This window comes from Solanum lycopersicum, chromosome 11, assembly GCF_036512215.1.
Source record: "Solanum lycopersicum chromosome 11, SLM_r2.1".
In the NCBI taxonomy this organism is placed as follows: domain Eukaryota; kingdom Viridiplantae; phylum Streptophyta; class Magnoliopsida; order Solanales; family Solanaceae; genus Solanum; species Solanum lycopersicum.
In genome coordinates, this window is record NC_090810.1 from 6141199 (window position 1) to 6163111 (window position 21913).

Consider the following 21913-nt stretch of genomic DNA (forward strand, 5'->3'; position numbering starts at 1 on the left):
ACTAAAGGAAAAGGAAGTCGAGGTTTGAAAAGTGTTTTGGCGCCGCAAACCTGGCAGGCAAGGGCTAGAGTAGAGGAGTTCACCGCAACAACGTTACAGACACAACTGCAAGCTGAAACAGGCGATGATGACGTAAATAACAAAATAATTCACACATATATGAGTCGGATTAGGGGCATAATTGAACCATGTAAAAGACGGTCGTATATGTGTTTTAAAATTGAGCCGGATAGTTAGGGCATAAGTGACCCCTTTCTCTTTTGATATAAATGTCAAGTGATAATATATATAAATGATGTGAAATCCCATTTGACATTTAAAGAAAAGTAAAATGAGTTGGATATTTCGAGTTGACCAACTAACACCCATAAGGGCATATGTAGACCAAAAGTTGGACGCGAGGGTATAAATTGACCAAACTTTAAACGGGGGTATATCTAGACCTTTCGAATAGTTTAGGGGCATATTTGACCCTTTTCCCTTGAAATATAAATGTCAAGTGATAATACATAAAAATAACGTGGAAAATCCATTTGACATTTAAATAAAAGTAAAATGAGTTGGATATTTCGAGTTGGTCAACTAACGCCCAAAAGGGCATATGTAGACGGCGAGGGTATAAATGGACCAAACTTTAAACGGAGGGTATATCTAAACCTTTTCAAATAGTTTAGGGGCATATTTGATCCTTCTCCCTTAAAAAAAATAAAAAATAGTTTCCCTTTATTTATTAATCACAAAAATATGTAAAAAGAAAATCTCACCCATCCCCACTTAACCCTTTGACCTTTCTTCTTCCTCTACCCAGTGAACCCCGGCAGCCACCATTGATAACGGAGATAACAAAAATAAAAATCTCCCGTTCAAATTTATTCTCCTATCATCTGTTATTCTCCATTCGTTTTGAGATTTTAGTGAAAATAAATAAACGTCAATAAATTATTTTTAAGATTCATGACCAAGAAAAATTGAAAGTATGTTGAATTTTTTAATATCTTTAATAAATTAATGAGTGGCGATATTTGTTCAATCGGAGTGATCGAAATAGAGATAGAGAATATCGATCAATTTTTAACTCCAAAGTTCGAATTTTTCTTCTTTTCACATATTAAATTAGCAGATTTTTTTTTTTACAAAAAATGAAGAGAAAAAAAATAAAACAAAATGCTAAGAATTTTGAAACCATTAGAATGGTGGGGGAAGAAGATAACCACTGGTACATGGGTATGGGGTTTGGGGTGGGGGTGGGGTGGTAGGGAAGAAGAAGAGAACTGTTCTTCTTCTTTTTTGTTAATTATTTTTTTAAAAATTAACTTAGGGGTATAAATTAAGAAAAAAAAAGGAAAAATATTATTTTTAATAAATTTACGCGCTCAAGGAAAGTGAATTACACGTTTTTTGTCACGTCAGCATTTTGTGTCTAATAAGAATGACTTTTGAACAAATAAAGTGTTCATTTGACACAAGGATTAGTTAAGGTGTCTAAATGAATTATGCGGACAACTTTGAGTGGCTGGAGATGACTTAGGCCTAAATATTAAGTAAACCAAATATCAAATGAATATGTTAATAGCTCAAACATAAATATGAATTAGTGGATTTATTTATAAGAAATGGTAGGCTAAGGTAAGATACGAAAATCAAATTTAATCACGTTTTCATATATTGATAAAATTTTACTAACATACAAATTTGTTGGGCAATATTTTTCATGCCTAATTCGATAACCGATATTATTATTAAACTTAGGTTGAATTTCTTCAAGATTTGATAAAGACAAAATCCACATATTAGAAACTTGGATTTGAATTGACTCTATGTGGTTAGTCTGACTTCAATACATCTATCAAATACTGAATGAAAATATATATGATTTATCAATGTAGTATCATATAGTAATTTAATATATCTTGTTTTTTAACTTTTGATTGGTTATTTGGTAAGATTCGTATAAGAAATTGATTTTTTTAATAGTTTTCACGATTATTAATTATTATAATTAATAAAATATGAATTTGAATTTTAGCAAAAAGAAACAAATAGTATAAATTAGTGGTGATTTTATTCAACTCAATAAGGTTAAACGGGCCGGGGCAACCCGTGGATTATAAGGGTTAGGCTGTACCGGAGAAACAGAGAGGAACGTCAAATCAATTTCAATTTGAAGAAAAAAGCCAAACAAATTAGCTTTCATTTTCCCCCAAAAAAAGAAGAAGCAGAGATTGCTCCATTTGCAACCATGGAGAATGCGGTTCAAGAGGTATTATTGATTTAACAATGGAGAATGGCGAAATTTGATGTTTATTTAGGAATTTTATGAATTGCAGATAGTGGCGAAGCAAGTGTTGACGGTGGCAAAAGCGGTGGAGGACAAGCTTGATGAAGAGATTCATGCTTTAGATCGATTAGATCTCGATGATTTGGAGGTGTTGAGAGAACGTAGATTGCAACAGATGAAGAAAATGGCTGAAAAACGTAATCGTTGGTTATCTCTTGGACATGGAGAATACTCTGAGATCCAAGCTGAAAAGGATTTTTTCTCTGTTGTTAAGGCTAGTGATCGCGTGGTTTGCCATTTCTACCGCGAAAATTGGCCTTGCAAGGTAAAAAAAATATCTAGTTTCCTTCCAATTCAACTAAAAGCCTATTGGCTGTTGCATCCATTGATTGTTGCATTGATTGTTGCAGGTTATGGATAAGCATTTGAGCATACTAGCAAAACAGCATATAGAAACACGTTTTGTGAAAATTAACGCAGAGAAAGCGCCATACCTGGCTGAAAAGCTCAGAATTGTTGTTCTTCCAACCCTTGCACTCATCAAAAATGCTAAAGTTGATAACTACCTGGTATGTCTGTGCAGTAAACAATTGAATTTCCTACTCTTTGCACTCTGCCATTACCTTAAAATCGTCTTTTTGGCCATGAATTGGATATTCTAGGTTGGATTTGATGAGCTTGGGGGTACCGATGAGTTCAGCACGGAGGAACTTGAAGAGAGGTTAGCTAAAGCTGATGTTATCATCTTTGAAGGTGAATCATCAAAATTTTTATCAAAATCCAAAGCTCAGGCGAAGAAGAGTGTGAGGCAGAGTTCAAATCCCGACTCGTCGGACTCGGAGTAAATGAAGAATAATATAGCTTTGTTTATGTATTCCTGTTTCTAATACTAAAATATACTAAAGTTCGTTAATGGTGAAAGAATTGAATTTTGTTTTCAAATTCGCCATGTAAACTGTTATTGCTTTGGTTCATCTTTTTTGGGGGGTCTGATAATACATTTTATTTGTTTGTGTTATTAAAAGTTGAATGGATTCATTCATCACTTGATTGCTCAGACAAGTAGCTGTTTCTTCATGTTCCAGGTTTTTGAAAAATCTTTGAATTCTTGTGTTGTGACTCCTAAATTTTGTTAAAAATAAAAGGTGATGTCCATAACTCCTGGGAGCAATTTACTTACGATACTTAGTTGACATTCATACTGAATATTCCTAGCTCATTATCAGATAATCACTTTTTCACAAACTTCGTGTGGGAAAATGGTTTTAATTTCTCATCTCATGAAAAACCCTTTTTGCTCCGCTTAGCTAGGGGTATTTTAGTGATAGGTTCTATAGACCAAAGGATAAATCATTCGACTCATTCACATCCAGATCATGAATGTTTGAAATCAATATTATGCAAGGAGACATTTGAATTGGGGATATTCGATTTGAGAGTACCTTCTCATTGGGGCATGCCGGCAACCTTGCGGCTGAGAACTATCTGGTGCGGGAGTAATCCATCGAGTTGAATGCTTAGTTGAGTATTCTATCGCGCCTAGTAAAACAGGCATCCATATCAATATTATGCAAGGAGACATTCGAATTGAAGGGTGATATAAAATCAGTCTATTTCCGGCATCATATCCACACACTCTAGACGCTATGAGTATGGTTCATAGGTAACTTCAAATGATTATAAAAAGATTTTGGGCCAAAATATGCTGATCAGTAAAATACTCTCTCAATTTCATAGAAAATTCTGAGAAAATCATGACTTCATGTTTAGAGACCCCTAAATTATGGATCATGTAAAATCGGTCGGATTGAAGCAATTCATACAAGTGCAAATAAGTGATCAAAATGGCTATCAAGCAAAAAAGTTTAATGCATGTTCAAGCCCAACCATGTTTAACTCTAATTAATGTGGCTTTGGTTTGGCTTTGCAGACGTATTTAGGAAAATATATATCCATGGATTAAAACACACATAACTTCTAAGCAACTAATAGACAGAGCCCACACCGCGAAACATGTTAAACATTTCACCTAGTAGCTTCTTTCCAGCTCCTGGTTTTGAAGATATCAAGTACATGGCCCAATCTACAGTTAATCTTACAGCACCTACATAAGGTTACAGGTACGCTTAAATGGATGCAAAGCACCCGACACTAAATGAAAAGAGGGTAGGCAACTTGGTGATAACAAGGGGGTGGGTATTACCAGCGATGTCGGGTGCAAATAGAGTATGAAAAGATACCATTAACAGTAACTAGATCTAGTCTACTTTTACTATTAATGTACAATGTAACATGCACTCCCTATTCCAAAGGGGTTTACTGCCGCGGTGCTGCTGGAGCTGTCTGCTGATGGGCCTGTCCATAGAATCCAATACCAGAAGGACGGTAAAATCCGCTGTTGGCAGGCTGCTGCTGAGATTGTAGCTGTGCTTGCTGGGGTGGTGGAGGAGGAGGCCTCAGTCCCATTGCAATTTGAGAAGACACAGGTTGTTGAAGGCCAGCGCTATATCCATATGGCATCACCCCCATCATCATACCTGTAGATTGAACTAACTGACTTGCAGGGGAATTTGCTGGATGTAATGATGGAGGGGGAGGGGGAGGAGGTGGAAGCGGAGCTTGTATCTGGTTTGGCTGGGACACAGATTGCATGGCTGAGGATGGGGCAAGAGGAATGCTAGTAAGCAATTGTTGAGATGAAGTAAAGTAAGTGGAGCTACCCCTTTCAGAACTGTTCATATCAGAAAAAGTCATTGGCTTATCTAACTTGAGCCGTTTCTCTGGGGATGCAAAAGGCAAGCTAGAAGTGAAGCCAGTTGATTTCAATCCACTGCTCAGTGATGCAGCTTCTTCAGCAACAAGGGATGAAAGAACAGAGGTTAACATTTGAGCAGAAGATGTTGAAGCAGCAAGTTTTGCAGCAACAGCTGCTGCTGCCGAACTTTTACTTTCCTCTTCATTACTTTTGGAATTTGTGAAGGAAGTCACGGGATTGGGAGGTGGAGGCAGAGGAGGTATGTTGATTAATTGCACTGAAGGCGGGGTTGGTTCAGTCGTTCTGGTGACTTCAATTGGAAGGATACCAGTATTCACTGGTGGAGCAGCAACACTGGGAGATGTCAGCCTCCTCCTTGCATTTTTTACTAGTTCAATCTGACCACACGCAACCTGCATGTCAACCAGCTATCCAATGATTACATTTTTGCAGACACCAGCGAAAAATATCTTTTAAGAATCAAGGACAAAGTGATGCATATAAACAGTTCTCATTTATAAAAGCTATCCAATAGTTACATTTTTGCATAGGATTAAAATTCAGGGTGAAAATGGAGATATGGCAGTCTTAAGACTACTATAAATTAAACTGGCTGACTGAAACCTATGTTTGATTAAGAATCAAAAGGTGTTGCTCGTTAGACAAGCCCCACATGTTGTTCATCTCTGGTGTTCTTGAGAAAACGAAAAACTTCGAACTTGAGAACTCAAAAGTGTGCAGCTTACACATAAAGTTAGAGAGACATGCCCCTATCAAATGTGGAAGAAAATGATACACAATCATGCTGTGGTTTATCGGAATTCCACAAAAGACTAAGGGGTTGTTTGGTTGGGAACAAGTTATCCCCAGATAATTAATCCCAGGATAAGTTATCCCGGAATAAGTGAGATAACTTATCCCATCACTACCGCAAAAATGGTGGGATAAATAATTCAAAGACTACCTAATACCTCCAACCAAACATGGGATCAAATAATATTACATTTAATCCTGGAATAATTATATCTTATACCTCACACCAAACGACTCCTAAAATTGCATGCACACCAAAGCGGCTCAACACCAATGCCAAGCATTCAAAAGCATGTCATTAGCATGATCAGGCTACATTCAATGAAAATAGTTCAAGAGAATCGGCCTGGTCTGCTATGCCCATGCTAGCATTTGGGCATATGCAACTACTGAAGCTTCGAAGATACAATGATAATAGGTGAGTGAATCAACCTGATTTGTCATTAAGCATTGAACAGGCTAAACAACATACCCAGTGTAATCCCACAAGTAGGTTATAGGGAGGATGGTGTGTACGCAGACCTTAACGTCTAAAACAACATACCGGTGTAATTTAACAGATTTTCACCTCTACTTAAACACCAAGTTCCTGTCAGAGGCAGGGTTCAAACCCGTGATGTAAGCCTAAACCATACATCACACACTGCTGTCTTACCACTAGACCGAGCCATGGGATGCACATACCCTGAAGAAGTCATCTTGCCAATTGCTGTCTACATCTAGTCACACATAATGACAAATTGGATAACAAAGTTATCCGTTTCCAAATGGTTGTCCACATCGAGTCACACAAAATGACAAATTAGACAAAAAAGGTAAACAGCTGTTTTGTTCAAGAGCAATCTTTTTAAAAACCGAACAGCACAAATACAAGACTTGTAGGGCCTTAAGCAAAAAGTGAGAAGTGATATTGTCAAATGAAGAGCATAATTTGAAGACAATACAACTAGTTGCTTAATATATGTGAATACACTCATAACACAGATTGCAACTTAAGCCACTAATTTTAGCATCTAATGCCCTATAATATCCAAAGCTCATAAAGTGACCATTGTGCTCTTACTCCACATTCTATCAAACATAAAACAGTACATGGATTCTAGTACACCTTAATGCGACTATTACTTAATATTTTCAAGCAAGCTTTGCATAACGTTATGCAGTGATACTTCTTACACGGCCAATCAAACACTGTATTACTTCTATGGGGATTATTTTCCTAATTCACTCAACCAAATATTGTTTTATATTATGTGGAATCTAATGTTGAGATTCCTCTAGCTTAACTAGAGTGCTCTCCCTTCCTTACAATGCACATTTGTATAACATTCATGTTAGAGCTTTTAAAATATTTAATATCACATACCATTTCAAAAATATTTCATATAATTAGTTAATAATATTATCCATCAAACTTATGTCAACTGTTACTTTAGTAACTCTTCCATTACCACTCAATTACTTTACGTGATGAAGCTAACTTTTGAAAACATTAGTTGAGGTTGAATTGGAATCCTGGATAGGGTTGAATGGGTGAAAATTTTGGGGAGACTTTGTTGTTAGGCCTATATGTTGATGGGAGCAACGGCACGCAATTACAAGAGAAACCATATAAGGAGAAGGTGTGTCATGTGCATGTCTTTTCTTTGGCGGCCTACCTCTACCTTTCCTCATACCTACTATAACCAACCTCTCGCTCCTCCTCACTGGTAAAAGAAAAACAAAAGTAAACAAGACTATTACCTATTCATAGCAGCTACAAATTATTAAAGTCCATATAGACTCTTAAGCACACAAAACTGACTTCCTCAGATTGTTCTGTAAACAACAGGAACTCTGATATGCAAACAAGAATAGGGAAACCTATAATATCTAGAGGAAAACCATGGACACTAAATGAGAATCTGAAACATACAAAACATCCATTTGGCTGGTAGCAAAGAATAATAAACAAGTCACCGCATCTTCCCTCTTCTCAAACTTAAATTTCCTCAAGAATTTCAAAGATTTCATCATTGGTGAGTCCAAAAACTGCTTTATATCTGACTGTTTTTCAACTCGAAACAAACTAACCAATTTGCTCAACACTTAAGTATACTAAATGTTCAATAATTCCAGCAACTGATCATGCAATTAATTCAGTGAATACGGGATCCACACACATCAATTCTCCGACCTGTGGGTTTTTTGCGAACCTCTTCATGATTTTTCTGTTCCCGTTTTCTCGTGAGTGGATAAAATATAAGGAGATACAACAACATACCAAGTGTAATCCCACGGGTGAGTCTAAGAAGATAAAATATAAGGAGATATGTGCAATAAAAGATTGGGATTGAGTGTACCTGCATCCCACTGCGTAAAAGCTCTAGCTTAGATTCCTGAAAAAGCAATAACCGTTAGGGTTGACATGAGTGCTAAGATGGAAACGCAAAAAAAGGAAAATAAAGGCACTGCACATTGTTAGTGACCAATAGGAGGATGTGAAACAGTCATGTAAGTTTGCATAATTCTTCACTGCTTTTTAGACAGTATAAAATATAAGGTAAACAATAGAAGGTCTAAAAAGAACTAAGATTAATCCTAGTGAAAGGAGGTACGGGAGGGTGTTAGATTTTTATTTTATTTTTTTTGGGGGGGGGGGGGGGGGGGTGGAAATGAAAAACTGTACTTGATCTTGAAGTGCATCTTTCAGGAGAGAAATCAAGGTAATTCTCAATGATTCAGCATTCTCAAAGTGGCTGATGCATTCTTGAAGTATATTTTCCTGTTCTAGCAATTTATCCATCAGTTCAGAACCCTGGAGGTTTCCTGAGCAAGAGTCAGCAGAAAACACAATATCAAAAGTCTTAAAAGGAACAAGTACTTAGTTCAAGAAAAATAGCAATATATAATAGAAAGAAAGAGAAAATACTGCAGCAATGGAGTTCATGATTACGCCATGCTAGTATAAACAAAAACAAGGACTAATCTTTCCTGTGGCCTTAAACTCTAAGGCATCTTCATATTCATCTACAAATCTTACAAAGCCAGCCCGCTTTTGTTTATTCGCAACACTATAGTCCACCTTCAGATCCAGCTATAGTTCTCCAACGGTAGAATAGATGACATATGAAAGGGTAAAGCAAACCCACTGAAGATCATCTTTTTGAAAGATGATGGTCTTTGGCGCCTCTCCTTATCCTTTACAATTTATACTCAAGGAATTTATTTTTTCAGTTTCAAAACACGAATAACGATGAGTTCTTCTTCTACCTTATACCACTTATACACCAAGTTCGGTTTCCCAGCAGGATTTTAACTCGTGACATGTGCCTGCCTCACCTCTCACACAGTCACACTAATCTTTGAAAATCCCTGAGGTTGATGCATTCATCTGTCTTGATGACCTTGAATCATGGGTTGATATCTTATAGGGTCACGTTAAAATTTATCATGCTAGCAAGAATACTCATTAATTGGGTCACCGGAAGGATTCTTCAATGCACATAGAGGGATCAGGCAAGGCGATCCCCTATCCCCTTTCCTGTTCATCATAGCCATGGAGGGACTCAACAACATGCTGAATATAGCTAAGATAACAGGACGAATTCAGGGATTTGAAGTTAGCAAGGTTGCTGGGAACAGTCTAGAGATCACACATTTGCAGTATGCTGATGATACACTAATTTTTTGTGGGGATGAGGAGGAGCAACTCTTGATAATAAGACTTATATTGGTGTATTTTGAAGCCATTTCTGGACTCCATATAAATTGGAACAAAAGCCACTTGTATCCAATTTATGTGGTTCTAGAAATGGATTAGCTTCCTCAAATCCTAGGAGGTGCCATAGGCACTTTGCCATCAATATACTTGGGCATGCCTCTGGGGCCGAGTATAGGTCCATAGATATTTGGGATCCAATTTTGGAGAAATGTGAAAAGAAATTAACCAGATGGAGACCACAATATCTATCCTTGGGAGGTAGACTAACTTTGATTAACTCAGTCTTAGATGCCCTCCCTACGTATATGTTATCTCTCTCTCATATACCCCAGTCAGTAGTTCAAAGGTTGGATAAAATCAGAAGAAACTTCTTGTGGCAAGGCAATAAGGAAAGGAAGGGTTTTCATTTGGTCAAATGGAAGAACATTATCAGAAGTAAAGAACAAGGTGGACTAGGTATCAAGAACCTTAAATACCAAAGCAAAGCATTCAAGGTCAAGTGGCTATGGAGGTACCACAGGAGGACCAAGCCCTATGGTACAGGGTAATCAAGAGCAAGTATGAGCAAATGAACACATGGGTAACTAAAGAGGTCAACACCCCCTATGGTATTAGCCTCTGGAAACCCATTAGAATATTCTGGCAGTTTCTCAGTAATCAATTAACTGTCAAAGTTCGAAATGGTAGAAAAACGAGCTTTTGGATTGGTAAATGGGTGGGTACTGTGAGCCTTAAAAATCTCTTTCCTGACATCTTTGTTTTGGCTCAACACCAAGAGAAAACTGTTGCTAAAATGTGGTCACCACAAGGATGGAATATTAGAAGAAACTTGAATGACTGGGAAATTCCCAGAATGATTGAACTTTTCAAACTACTGGAGAGTTTCCAAGGAATCCAACCAGGTGAAGACTATTTATGGTGGCATGGACACAACAAAGGAAGATACAGGGTGAAGGAAGGATATATACAAACAAGTCTTATGGAGAATCAAGACTTCAAATGGCCTTGGAAGCAAATTTGGAGAGTCAAAGTGCCACAAAAAGTGGCATGCTTCACCTGGCTGCTCGCCAATGAAGCAGTTCTGACATTGGACAATGTGGCCAAGAGAGGTATATCTCTATGCAACAGATGCTCCTTATGTGGTAAGGATACAGAGACACTAAAACACCTCTTCCTACACTGCAATTTCACTTTATCAACTGATGCAGATTTTCCTAATCTCTGAGGCATTTCCTGGAGTATGCCTAGTAAGATTGATGAGACTCTTTTCAGTTGGGAGGAGGCTGGAGTTGGGGCTACAAACAGAGAAAGATGGAGGATGATACCTGCTTGTATATGGTGGACTATATGGAGAGAGAGAAATGATAGATGTTTTGAAATAGGGACAACAACCGGAAGGAAGTCAAGCTTAAATGTATTTTGTTGTTCTGTTTTTGGTATACAAATGTCTACTCCAATGAGACTGAGTCAATCATAGATGGTTTAGGGTCCATCTAGTTTCCTGGTTTAGGACTGGAAGGACTTTAATCTTTTTGTTCTTTTTGTAAATACGGTTTTTCAGTACTACCTAAGTACTGACTGAAACACAAAGTTACCAGTATCAAGAATATTCTCCTTTAGTCCTTTTACCATCAGACCAATCTGTAACCGTCATCCTCCATAACAATATTTCACTATAGCGGCCAAGTTTTTTTTTTGGGGTGCCACTTTTCACATAATGTTATATTATATGTCCTCTGTAACTACATTTCGATTTAACCAAAAAACATCCGGATAAAATGACGTTATAGAGGTTTGATTGTATCACTTTTACTTTCTAGGAGTTCCTTTTTCAATGAAATGAATTCTATCTACCACTAAAGAGGGAGAACGTTTTTGATAGCTTACATGTTCAGATTGATTAATCAGTAAATATATACTTAAATATTAACAACCTTTTTATTCTTTTACCCCTCCCTAGGAGCTTCGCCCTTTTTGCTCCCTTGGTGACTCGAACTCACAAACTCAGGTTGGAAGTGGAGGGTGCTTACAATCCGAGCAACCCCCGCTTGTCCAAATATTAACAACCTAATAATAAATAGTGTAGATTAAAAGTTCCATGTTGTCGCTTGCTGAAAAAAAACCATAATACAAAGGTATGTGCACTAGACAAACACAATTTTCATATTTATAATGTGGAAGTGCTCAAGATACAACTTTCTCGGATCTTATGATGTCTCATTCACTTGCTACATGCTATCTTAAGGGAGATGACTCTGTGTTCCTACCTAACCAAAATTAGCAATGTGATTGTCTGAAAGGTAGATAACAACTTCAAGCAGCTGATCAAAAGTATTGGTTACTTCAAAGAGCAAAAAGTTGTTGGTTATGAACTTCTAGGCAAGTGCTCCTAAATCACTCATAAAGAGACAAGATTGTTGGAAGATGAATCAACTTTTTTTAATGATGGTGGTTGTCTGGGCCAGCTTACAGGTAACTCAACTATTGCACCAATTACTCACTACCTCCCAGACTACCACAAACGCATGTACCCAGTAATTTTGCCTACCAAGGCTCAGGTACATGGGAAAAAATCATCTAGAGTTTATTCCTTTGCTAGGATTTGAACCTAAGACTGGGTAGTTCTCCACTTCATTGACCATTAGGTCACACTCTTCGATGCTAAATCATATTTTAACCATAAGTTCTATCAAAGCATGAATAGTCATATACTTGGCATACATAGCAGATACTCCTTACAGCAACAATGATCTAGTGCCAAGAATGCAAGCAATCTCCATTATAACTAAACAATGACACAAAATGTATATGCAACATCAACTTAAGAGACATAAAAGATCAACATACTTTTCACTTTACAATATTCCCAACAGCCAATTAATTACTCTTTTACCTTGACGGTTTTCAATATCATTCTCCATTTCCCCAACGCAAAAAACAGAATGTTTACACTTGTTCAAAGCATCTTCCTCATTCACATTTTCATCATGAACTAGTTGGAATGCTGTTACAATTTTTTCTGGAGTACAGCCGACAGCCATTTTCTGATGTTGAAATTAACAAACATTCAGACTACTTGTACATAACCATGATAATAAACCCAGCGTGATTTTTGAACAGACGAGTTTAATCTGATACTCACAATCCTTACTGAGTGAGCATCCTTCTTCACAACTTCGATAGGATTCGAGCTCTTCCCTTTGCTTTCTGAAGGAGCAGGACTCTTGCCCAACACTTCATCTTTAAGATTCTGACCCTTGGATCCAAATACTTTTCTCTCTTCCCATATATTAACCTAACATTACCCACAAAAAGAAGAACAAACCAAATCAGAAAGAGAAGGGAGAAGTAAAAAGGTTATTTGGGCTTCAGAGAACAGTAAACTTAAAAATTACGCCAAAGCTATAGAGAGACATTGTGAAGAAGTTCCTAACTTCTAAGTAAATGCCAAAATTAAGCAGTTTGTCTTGATAAATAAAGATGCCATGTCAAGTGCTTCATCCCTTAGGGGTGAGCATCAATTCAAGCACAAAGACAATAAGGTGCGACTTCCATCGCCATGAGGTCCAGGTTCTAGACAAACCTTTAAGAGGATGTCAAAGATGTGCGAAAGAAGGGCATCTCCAAGCATTGTAGTAGAGTACGACAGCATTCTAAGTAGTGGCTTTCCCACATGTTACAAGAATTCTAGTGAAGTTTGAAGAGAATGTTAGTGGATTTTCTTCTAGGACAGCAGGACTCATGGCCCAATTAGCAACCGTTACAAGAAATTTTTGGAATGAACTGATTGGAATTAGATTGAAAATGCACTGCCTCTTCGAAATCTTACAAAGATGTCTCTAATGGACTCTTTCTCTGTTATCAACGGCAATTTAACAAGGTCCATTGAAAAAAATTATGTTCCTTAACAATAATTGAAATGAAGGACTTCTCAGAATTCAATGCAACAGTTGACAGTAAAAACAAGCAGCATAATATGACCAAATATTACTATTTGTGGTTCTTTAGGCTGGTAAAGCCTGTTGCAGAAACTTTACACTCACTGTTTGTAGCAATATTGCTCTAGCTACAGAGTGAAAGAAAAACATAAAATCCTATTCCTGACCAAAGTCACTAAGGAGGGGCCTCAGCGGGCTGCAATCCGTCTGAGCTTAGTCTTCTTTTATGAGACAGATTAGACGCTGGGGAAAGGACTGAGAAATTGTCAAGAAATTTTCTTGTCAAAAATATTGGTCCAAATTCATGTCTTTACAATAGAAATTTTTGATACTATTAACTATATATTAAAATCTTGACCTCCATTCATGTGGCATCAACTATATATCATTGCCTTAGAGAATTCTTTCCAGGTCCAGTCATCCACACCAAGCAAATTAAAATAAAGGGGAAAGGAGGATTGGTGAAATGGTCTTGGTGGTTGTCAAGAGGTCGTGGAAGGTAGTGGAGGGGAAAAGAAGATTGGTGGTTGTGGGAATAAATCTGGTGTTGGATGTCAAGAAAGGTGGTGGGGAGGTTGTGGCATGAGAATGAAGTTAGTAGTTGTTTGAATGACACAAGAGAACCAGAGGTGGTGAAGGTGATGGAATGAAACAGGTGGTTCTGGTCATGGTGAAAGTTTTCAAGCAATAGTTGGTGTAGATGGTGATAGAAATGGTGAGGGTTTTAGAGGTCGTGATAGAAGGTAGATGTAGTGAAAGTTTCGGAAGTTGTAATGGTAGTGGTAATGGTGTGGCAATGAGTTTTGTGTGGTTTTTCAAGAATATGTGGGCCAGGAAGAACAAGAGAGAAAAAGAAAAAAAAAGAGTAAATAAGAAAAACAATCACTACAAATAAATAATAAAGTGTAATTAGCTGATAATGTCTAATTCAAAGATGACACGTGCACATTAGAGTAGTTCTAAGAAAATTTGTTTTGCTTTTCAAAATTATCTTGCTCATGTCTAAGGTACAACGAAAAGAAAGAGAAAGTTCTCAATATTTGAGTTCAACTATGCAAGTTGCTGCAAAATTTCAACCAACCAACCCATCCAAATGAAAAAAAAAATAGTGATGAAAATACAAAATTATGGTCAAAGATTTTTTGTTGACAAGGGAACCGCAGCTACTACCCCTTAGGTGAAGGTGAACCCCGCTCCTGTGCAATAGCCTGCAAACTACAGAAGAGAGGTAAACCGCACTAAGCAAGCTCCGTGTGAAGACCAACCCCTTGCTATGGCAGGAAAGATGTTTCGAACTTGAGACTTCATTATGTAAGTCCCAAGCCAAACAATCTGAGACACTCAAGGTGAAAGTTTTTAGCAACTTATCATTGCCCTCTACTCGGATTTTGAGTGTCTTTAGATGATAATGATAGAAAAAGTCTCATGCAAGATGTTTTGTTTTAGGATAATGACATAGAACACAAAAGTGAAAAAATCATGGAAGAAGACGTCAAGAAGTGAAGGTTTGATGTTGTAGAACTGAAATCATAAAAAAAACAGAGGAACGTGAACCGCAAAATCCAAGGTGGCAGAAAAATGTTGACCAAGAAATGTTATGTTGACCAGCAGTATTTGGAAACTTCAGAGAGATGGATTTTGAAGTTTGGGATTTTGTGGGCTAAGAATTATTATGTTGACCACACTTTACGAGAAGTGTGCTACTAAGGGAACACATGAAGGTTGAATTTGAAAAGCCCTGACCACAAATATGGCCCATGCTTTAAGAGTTATTTGTAAATATAATATACAACATACATTGAGGTCGAATCACAGGGAACAATGTATAGGACAACTAGATAGCTAAGGAATTATCACCTCCAATGCAATTTTTTTTTTATATATATATATATATGTTTTTGTGTGTGTGTGTGTGGAGAAAAAGAAGCTTCAATTTTCCTATCTTCAGGCTAACTGATGCACAAATTGATTTCTCATTTGTCAGTTAGCCCAACTTAACACACAAGTACACCTACCAGAAAGCAGAAAGGGGATTACCAGTCTAGAAGCCACTTTCTTCACACTTCCATCACCACTTTCATTAACCTTCTTCAGAGACGCGGGAAGGACCTTCCAGAACTCATTAACAAACTCACTACCCTTGCGCCGACTATTTTGGATAATATCATTGGCTAAGTACAGAAACGAAACACGTTGCTCCCGCTGTGCAGATCTGAATGATTTATCCCATGTTTCAACGATCTGCTTGGCTTTCTTACGATATGAAATGCACCATCGTGATAAAGCTGATAATATGTTAAAGGAAATTGTAACAAAACTGAACCAAACACCCTAAATTTTTTAAACAAACACTCTGAATTAGCACTACATAACACCAAAAAATTCCTGAAGACAACAAGAACATTGTTTCAGCTAAAAGTACCAAAACAGAATGCACTAGTAACAACCGGGGTATTCTGGAAGAAATAATACGTTCTCCAACTACAGTACCTTTGCATTGTGTTAGTCGTTGAATAATACTTTCCCGAATATATAGAAGTTAGGTTAGTTTTAAAACATAAGATAAAGTTAAAAGAAAAAGTGTGCCCACCTTGTTCAGAAAATAAACATCGGGTATAACTCAACCACAAAAGCTAGTTGAGATGAGGACTGTGCAACAATTTAAGGAGACAATCTAAGATTTCCTCAATCAACGTGGAGAACTTAACATTTCTCCGCATGCCCAAAGCTGGCCATTTAAAGCGTGAATATAGAATGGGGACCTAATATTGGGCTAACCAAGAATTGAAACCAGCTTGTATCTACTACCATGTTTAGAAAATTAGCTCATGAAAGAATATTGTTAGGACCATATAAGAAGACACCAACTCATTCCCTCAATCAATATTAACACTTGACACTTCTAGCATGATTTTTTTATATTCTCTTAATCAGTAAATAAAAAGGTCAAGTAAATTGAACTCTGCTATAACTAAACAAAATGTAGAGACACGTGTCCTCTAGTTTTTAACAAATCACACTAAGAGAACTGAGAGGAGAACAAAATATTTTTTATTACAACTTTTGATCAAATACTGGTGGGATTTCAACTTCATTATCAATCATTATTTATACCTCTAACATGACCACTTGATCAAACCAGGTGAGAAGTAGAGTAAAATGGCCGATGCTACTGGACATAAGACAAGACAAATGAATACACCTAGATTGCCTTTCTTGAGTCACACCATGACCAGATTTATTGTGTTACAATAGCAGAACAGTGCAAGAAAATTGGGAAAGTAGTACCATTTTCTACTACTTCAAAGTAGTAAAATAAATGCTTACCTTCTCATGCTATATTAGACGAGCCCCTACCGCTAGATGTCAACAATCAACCATCAAGAAAATCTCTTTATGGTGCATTCACACATTAATTTCAAGACAACGATGATGAAAAATGTAGAATGTGCTCAGATAAGTGACGTCAGTAAAACCAGAACATTGACCAACCTAATCACAATATCATGTCATAAACAAAACAGGCACACTCAGCAACTTCCAAAAGAAAGTTTATTAGGACCAGGCATGAAAAGGAATCTTATTTAATATCCAGATGATGGCATATGATCAATTATAGGGTTTGTATGCTCATCTTAAAAACCTAGCAAAGGTCATGCTAGGCATGGTTTCTGAAGTTCTAAGAAGCTGGGACGAAGCAGGAGTAATAGCTAAAAATAGGTGTAGGTAGAAACTCATCCTAGCATACATGAAGGTTCACCTATTTCTACAATGTCAAATAGCAGCAGACTTATGGAGTATTTAGCTCCTTTTGGCCTCAAAGGGTGCCTCAGAATATCAGGGATGTTTTAATTAGCTGGAGTTGCTGGAAAGTTGATAGCACCATCAAGAGAATGTTGGAGGTCTTGAGTTCAAAACCCTTGCCAGCGAAAGCAAGGGGTTTTCCTTATGGTTCGAGCTCGTCGCACCAACATTGCCTAGAGCGGGTTACCTCTCCTGTGTGCTCTGCGAGCTATTGCATAGAAGCAGGGTGTTACCCTGTGCGCACCAAAGGGTAGCGGATGCGAGTCCCCTTGTCATCAAAAAAAGAAAAATCTGGAAGATGAGACCTGCAGCCATTTTTTGGAGTATCTGGAATGGAAGGAATAGAAGATGATCTGATGGAATATCAAACTACCTACCAATCCTTAAAAGCTAATTCCCTCTAGATTCCCCTGATTCAAATTTTGAATTTTGTCAGCTCCCTGACTCTTAAATAACAATGTAAAGGAGAGTTGATGTTTTGCTACTAAGCTTTTGTAACTATTATGCATCAACTTGATGCCTGCAATAGAACTACTTACTTCATCAGGAAAAAAAACTCATCCTAGCATGCATCTGGTGTACAGTGTGGAAGGAGAGGAACTCCAGATGCTATGAAGGTGTAGAAAATGAAATGCAGAAGATCAAGCTTAACTTTATCTTGCTGCTCTGTTTTTTTATGTAACCAGTTATACTCTAATGAGTCTATGTCTATTACTGATATACTTGATTCATTATAGATAGAGATAGAAGCATTCTAGAGTCCCTTTTGTAAATAAGGTTTCACTACTACCTAAGAACTGTTCTAGATATAATACAATGTTAACGTTTATTAACCCCAAAAAAACACGCACCTGAAATTGTAGATAGCATTTAGCATATCTGAAGTGAAAAAAGAGAAAATCAAAACACTAATAATGGCATGTTTATCTTGTTAATTGAAGAGTGTGAATATCTTCAACACGTCCACTCACGTGCGAACCCGACCAATCAAGTATCTCAAAATTCATTTTTGAAAAGAGATGGTGATGAGACTCGAAACAGGATCTCTACCAATCCTAATACCATGTTAAAGTTGTGCAACCATATTATCTAAAATACTTTTATTTATTTGAAATGTCTTCAACTGTAAATAGTTGATTTTATTATAACCACAAAGTTTAACTAATATTAATTTTTAAAAAAGACCTTACCCAAATACCAAAAAGCATTTATTGCAGAAATTAAGCACTATTTATTTTTTTTTAATGATCGTGGTGTTTGGGACAACTTTCGCGCACCTCGACTAATTCCACGGGATACTTGTCACCTCCCACCATCAAAAAGTACCAGAAACTAAGTACTGTCAACAAATTACATTTAGAGTAAGATGTGCTTTTGAAAGTATTACGTCCAAGAAAAAAGATACAAGGCATAGAATTTACAAGAGAAGTATATATGTATCAATTAATATGGCAAGCGCAAACAAAGAGAAACTAAGCACTTTTAACAAATTACATTTAGAATAAGATGTGCTTTTGAAAGTATTACGTCCAAGAAAAAAGATATAAGGCATAGAATTTACAAGAGAAGTATATATGTATCAATTAATATGGCAAGAGCAAACAAAGAGCTCTTTTTACTTGTACCAAATATTATCTTTGTGAAGTACCACTAAGATGGAGTTTACATATGTACAATACAGGAAAAAAACTCACAAGCTAAGTGTAATTTTTAACAAGAGGAAGGTCTCTAAATTTATCTTAATTAGAGAGGATATAAATGTTTTTTTACACTAAAGAAAAATAAACAAATAGTTGATTGAATAGTTCAAGTAGTTAGGTCAAGGAGAACATTGATTTAAGGAAAATTTTTTTGTTCTTTTTAATGATCGTGGTGTTCAGGCCAGCTTTGGAAACTCAACTAATTCCATGGGATACCTGCCACCTCCCACCAGCAGCAAGTACCAGATAACTCTATCCACCAAAGCTAGGATAGAAGTGAAGAATCACCTAGTAATTTTTGTCTCCTCTGGGACTTGAACATTGATTATAGGATTTAAGTGTTAACAATAATGCCACTAAAAGATTAACAATGGAAATGGGAAGGAAATCGCCTGCTACCAAGTCAGATCTCAAATTAGTCAGTTGAATTTTGTCCCAAAATATAATCAGGTAAAATATGCATGAAGTATAATATTCACAAACAAAAAGGATACATTCTATGCTTTGTTTTGAACTGTTAAGCTTGGACAACTTTTCTGCCAATTCCGGGCCATCAAAAGCATCATCACCCATCCCTGCAAATACAAGATAAGCATTTTTTGATAATGGTAACAGATAAATACCAGACTGACATGAAAATATGAATTAGGAAATCGATTTTATGAAGAATATTATCAAAGAGAGCAGGTTCTAAAAATCAACAATCAGGAAACCAAGCAATCATAGGGACTGGCCAAATACTTAAGAATTTTATCTGGTCTCTGAGAAACACATCAAATTCAATCAAATAACCCAACAAATTCATCTGTCAGAAAAAAGTATTCAACCTACATAGTTAATTCGTCAGGAGTAGCATGATTAGAAGGTATTGGCTTCGAACATCCCAGGATAGGCTGGACCCTGGTATCTTTCTTTTTACTATATTTGAAATGTATGGGTCCAATTTTTAACTTGTATAACTATTGTATAAGGGAGTGTCTTCTTTATGTGTTACTATTACTTTACTTGTGAATTAAGAGAAGACATATACTTGATTAGAATCATGCCGAAAAGTCAGTATCATCCCAGGGCTTGTCAATCACTCAGCAAAATCGCTTAGATGATTACTATGGCAAACCACCAAAGTTGCCAAACAAAAAGGTTAAATGCAGCTCCAAACACGAGGAAAAGTAAAAAGTGGAGGATTGAAGAATGAAGAATGTTTATCCTACATGCTTAACAACACTTCTCTTTAGATTATTTGAATTTTATTTTCTGGATTCCAACTTGTTCGCGTAACCAAATTTGTTGTTGCTTTCTTTAGTTTTTTTCCTTCTTTTTTATGATAATGATGTCAAGATCACGTTGCACGCACCTCGACTATTACACTGGGTACCTGCTATCCCTCACTAACAGAAGAAACCGGGACACTCTACCACAGAGAATCAAACAAATAGGAAAAATGGGCCGGCATTTTTTGTCTTCAGTTGGGATTTGAACCTTAGCCCCCTCGTGATTCTCCACCCACTTAATTTTCCACCAGAACAAACCCTTAGGTGTTTTTGATTGCTTTTAGAAAACTCTAAGGGGTCATCTGATTGGGAACAAATTATCCCAGGATTACTTATCTTGGATAAGTTATTCTTTCATGTATTATACTATATAACTAAGGTATAAATCATGGGATAAATAATCTAAAGGACTGCATAATCCTCCAAACAACTCCTAAGTAGTTTGTTGCACTTCCCATTTAGGATATAATGAGCTCTGGTAATTTCAATACTGCAAACACGTGAACAAGAAACTACACCTCAATACCACGAAAAAGAGCTATATGAATCCTACTATGTCACTCCATTTAAATCATCTCAAGTAAAGTATCAATATACTATATAAACAGCCAAATCATCATTTTTCTCAAGTACAGTAAAAATCATTCTCCTACGTACCTGACTAAGATAAGACGGAGAAACCCAAAAAAGGAAGTATATCCACCTCAAGTTTGCTGTTTTTCTGCAACAATTAAAGAGAAACCTAAACGGTAGAAATGAAAATTAAAGAAAATCAATGGCAACTGTTTGAATAGACGCAAAAAGAAAGAGGAGAAGGTAAGCTTTACCTCAATTTCAGCGGTAAACCCTAACAGAGCCGTGGTTCTGCGAGGGAGAAGACGGATGTAGAAACCAGTCTGGGTGGAAGCACAGTCCTAATTGGGGAAAAAGGGCTAGTAATCTAATTTTGGATTTTCTTTTTCGCTTTATTTTTTTCTTATTAACTTGTATTTTTTAAGATTAATAAATGCAACCTTGGAACATAGTTTATTTATTGATTTTGTAGGATTAATAATATCATAAAAATAAATATTTGTGAAATTGTAAAATTTAATTATAAAACGTGAATTATGTGTATTATATGAAACGATTATATTATGACTGTGTATTTGAACAATATTTCAATTTGTGTGTGTCATCCTTGCGCAGGTCCGTTCTTTGATTTGTGTTTGTCATCTTGCATAGGAGTGCATTATTTCAATTTTATTTGATGTCGCTGAAGGGACCATTAATAGATAATATATTGGCTTTAAAGTTTTTTTTTTTTTATGAATACAAGTGTCTTTCACTATAGGTTAGTAAAATACGATTATGGATATGAATTTGATGATTTTACTAAGATTCAAAAGTTGAAAAATTGAAAAGTTCTTTGATTCTATATAGAATTTTAAATTATCGTGATAATTGAATATGAAAGGGTATGTGAGCCACACTTTTGTAATTTTTGTTGTGTCTGTCTATCTTCATTCATCTACACCTATTGTAATTAACGTGTGACCCCTCTTAACTAGGATATTTGTACATCCTCTATTCACATGTATGAATCATCTCAATATTACATTTCTCACCTTGTCCATTGTGAAGTTCACTCTACTTTATCTCGTATAGTTTC

The 21913-nt window shown here is 36.5% G+C and overlaps 2 protein-coding genes across 3 annotated transcripts; one reads left to right on the forward strand and one right to left on the reverse strand.

The window, feature by feature from the left end:
• The first annotated feature begins 2053 nt into the window (after positions 1-2053).
• Positions 2054-3340, forward strand: LOC101266088 (thioredoxin domain-containing protein 9 homolog). The gene is made up of 4 exons (XM_004250250.5): positions 2054-2260; positions 2328-2603; positions 2689-2847; positions 2941-3340. The coding sequence occupies exons 1-4, from the start codon at positions 2240-2242 to the stop codon at positions 3121-3123; spliced, it is 639 nt and encodes a 212-aa protein (XP_004250298.1). The 5' UTR covers positions 2054-2239; the 3' UTR covers positions 3124-3340.
• Positions 3341-4280: 940 nt separating this feature from the next.
• Positions 4281-21272, reverse strand: LOC101266382 (uncharacterized). 2 transcript variants are annotated; one of them, XM_004250251.5, is made up of 9 exons: positions 21090-21272; positions 20920-20983; positions 19486-19566; positions 15525-15772; positions 12692-12844; positions 12443-12593; positions 8515-8654; positions 8189-8224; positions 4281-5446 (listed from the first exon to the last, which is right to left on the reverse strand). In XM_004250251.5, exons 3-9 carry the CDS (start codon positions 19562-19564, stop codon positions 4595-4597), a joined length of 1659 nt encoding a protein of 552 aa, XP_004250299.1. In that variant the 5' UTR covers positions 19565-19566; positions 20920-20983; positions 21090-21272; the 3' UTR covers positions 4281-4594. The 2 variants fall into 2 exon arrangements, with proteins under 2 accessions (XP_004250299.1, XP_010312764.1); XM_010314462.4 differs by having other exon boundaries at positions 20920-21004; positions 21090-21219.
• Positions 21273-21913: the final 641 nt, after the last annotated feature.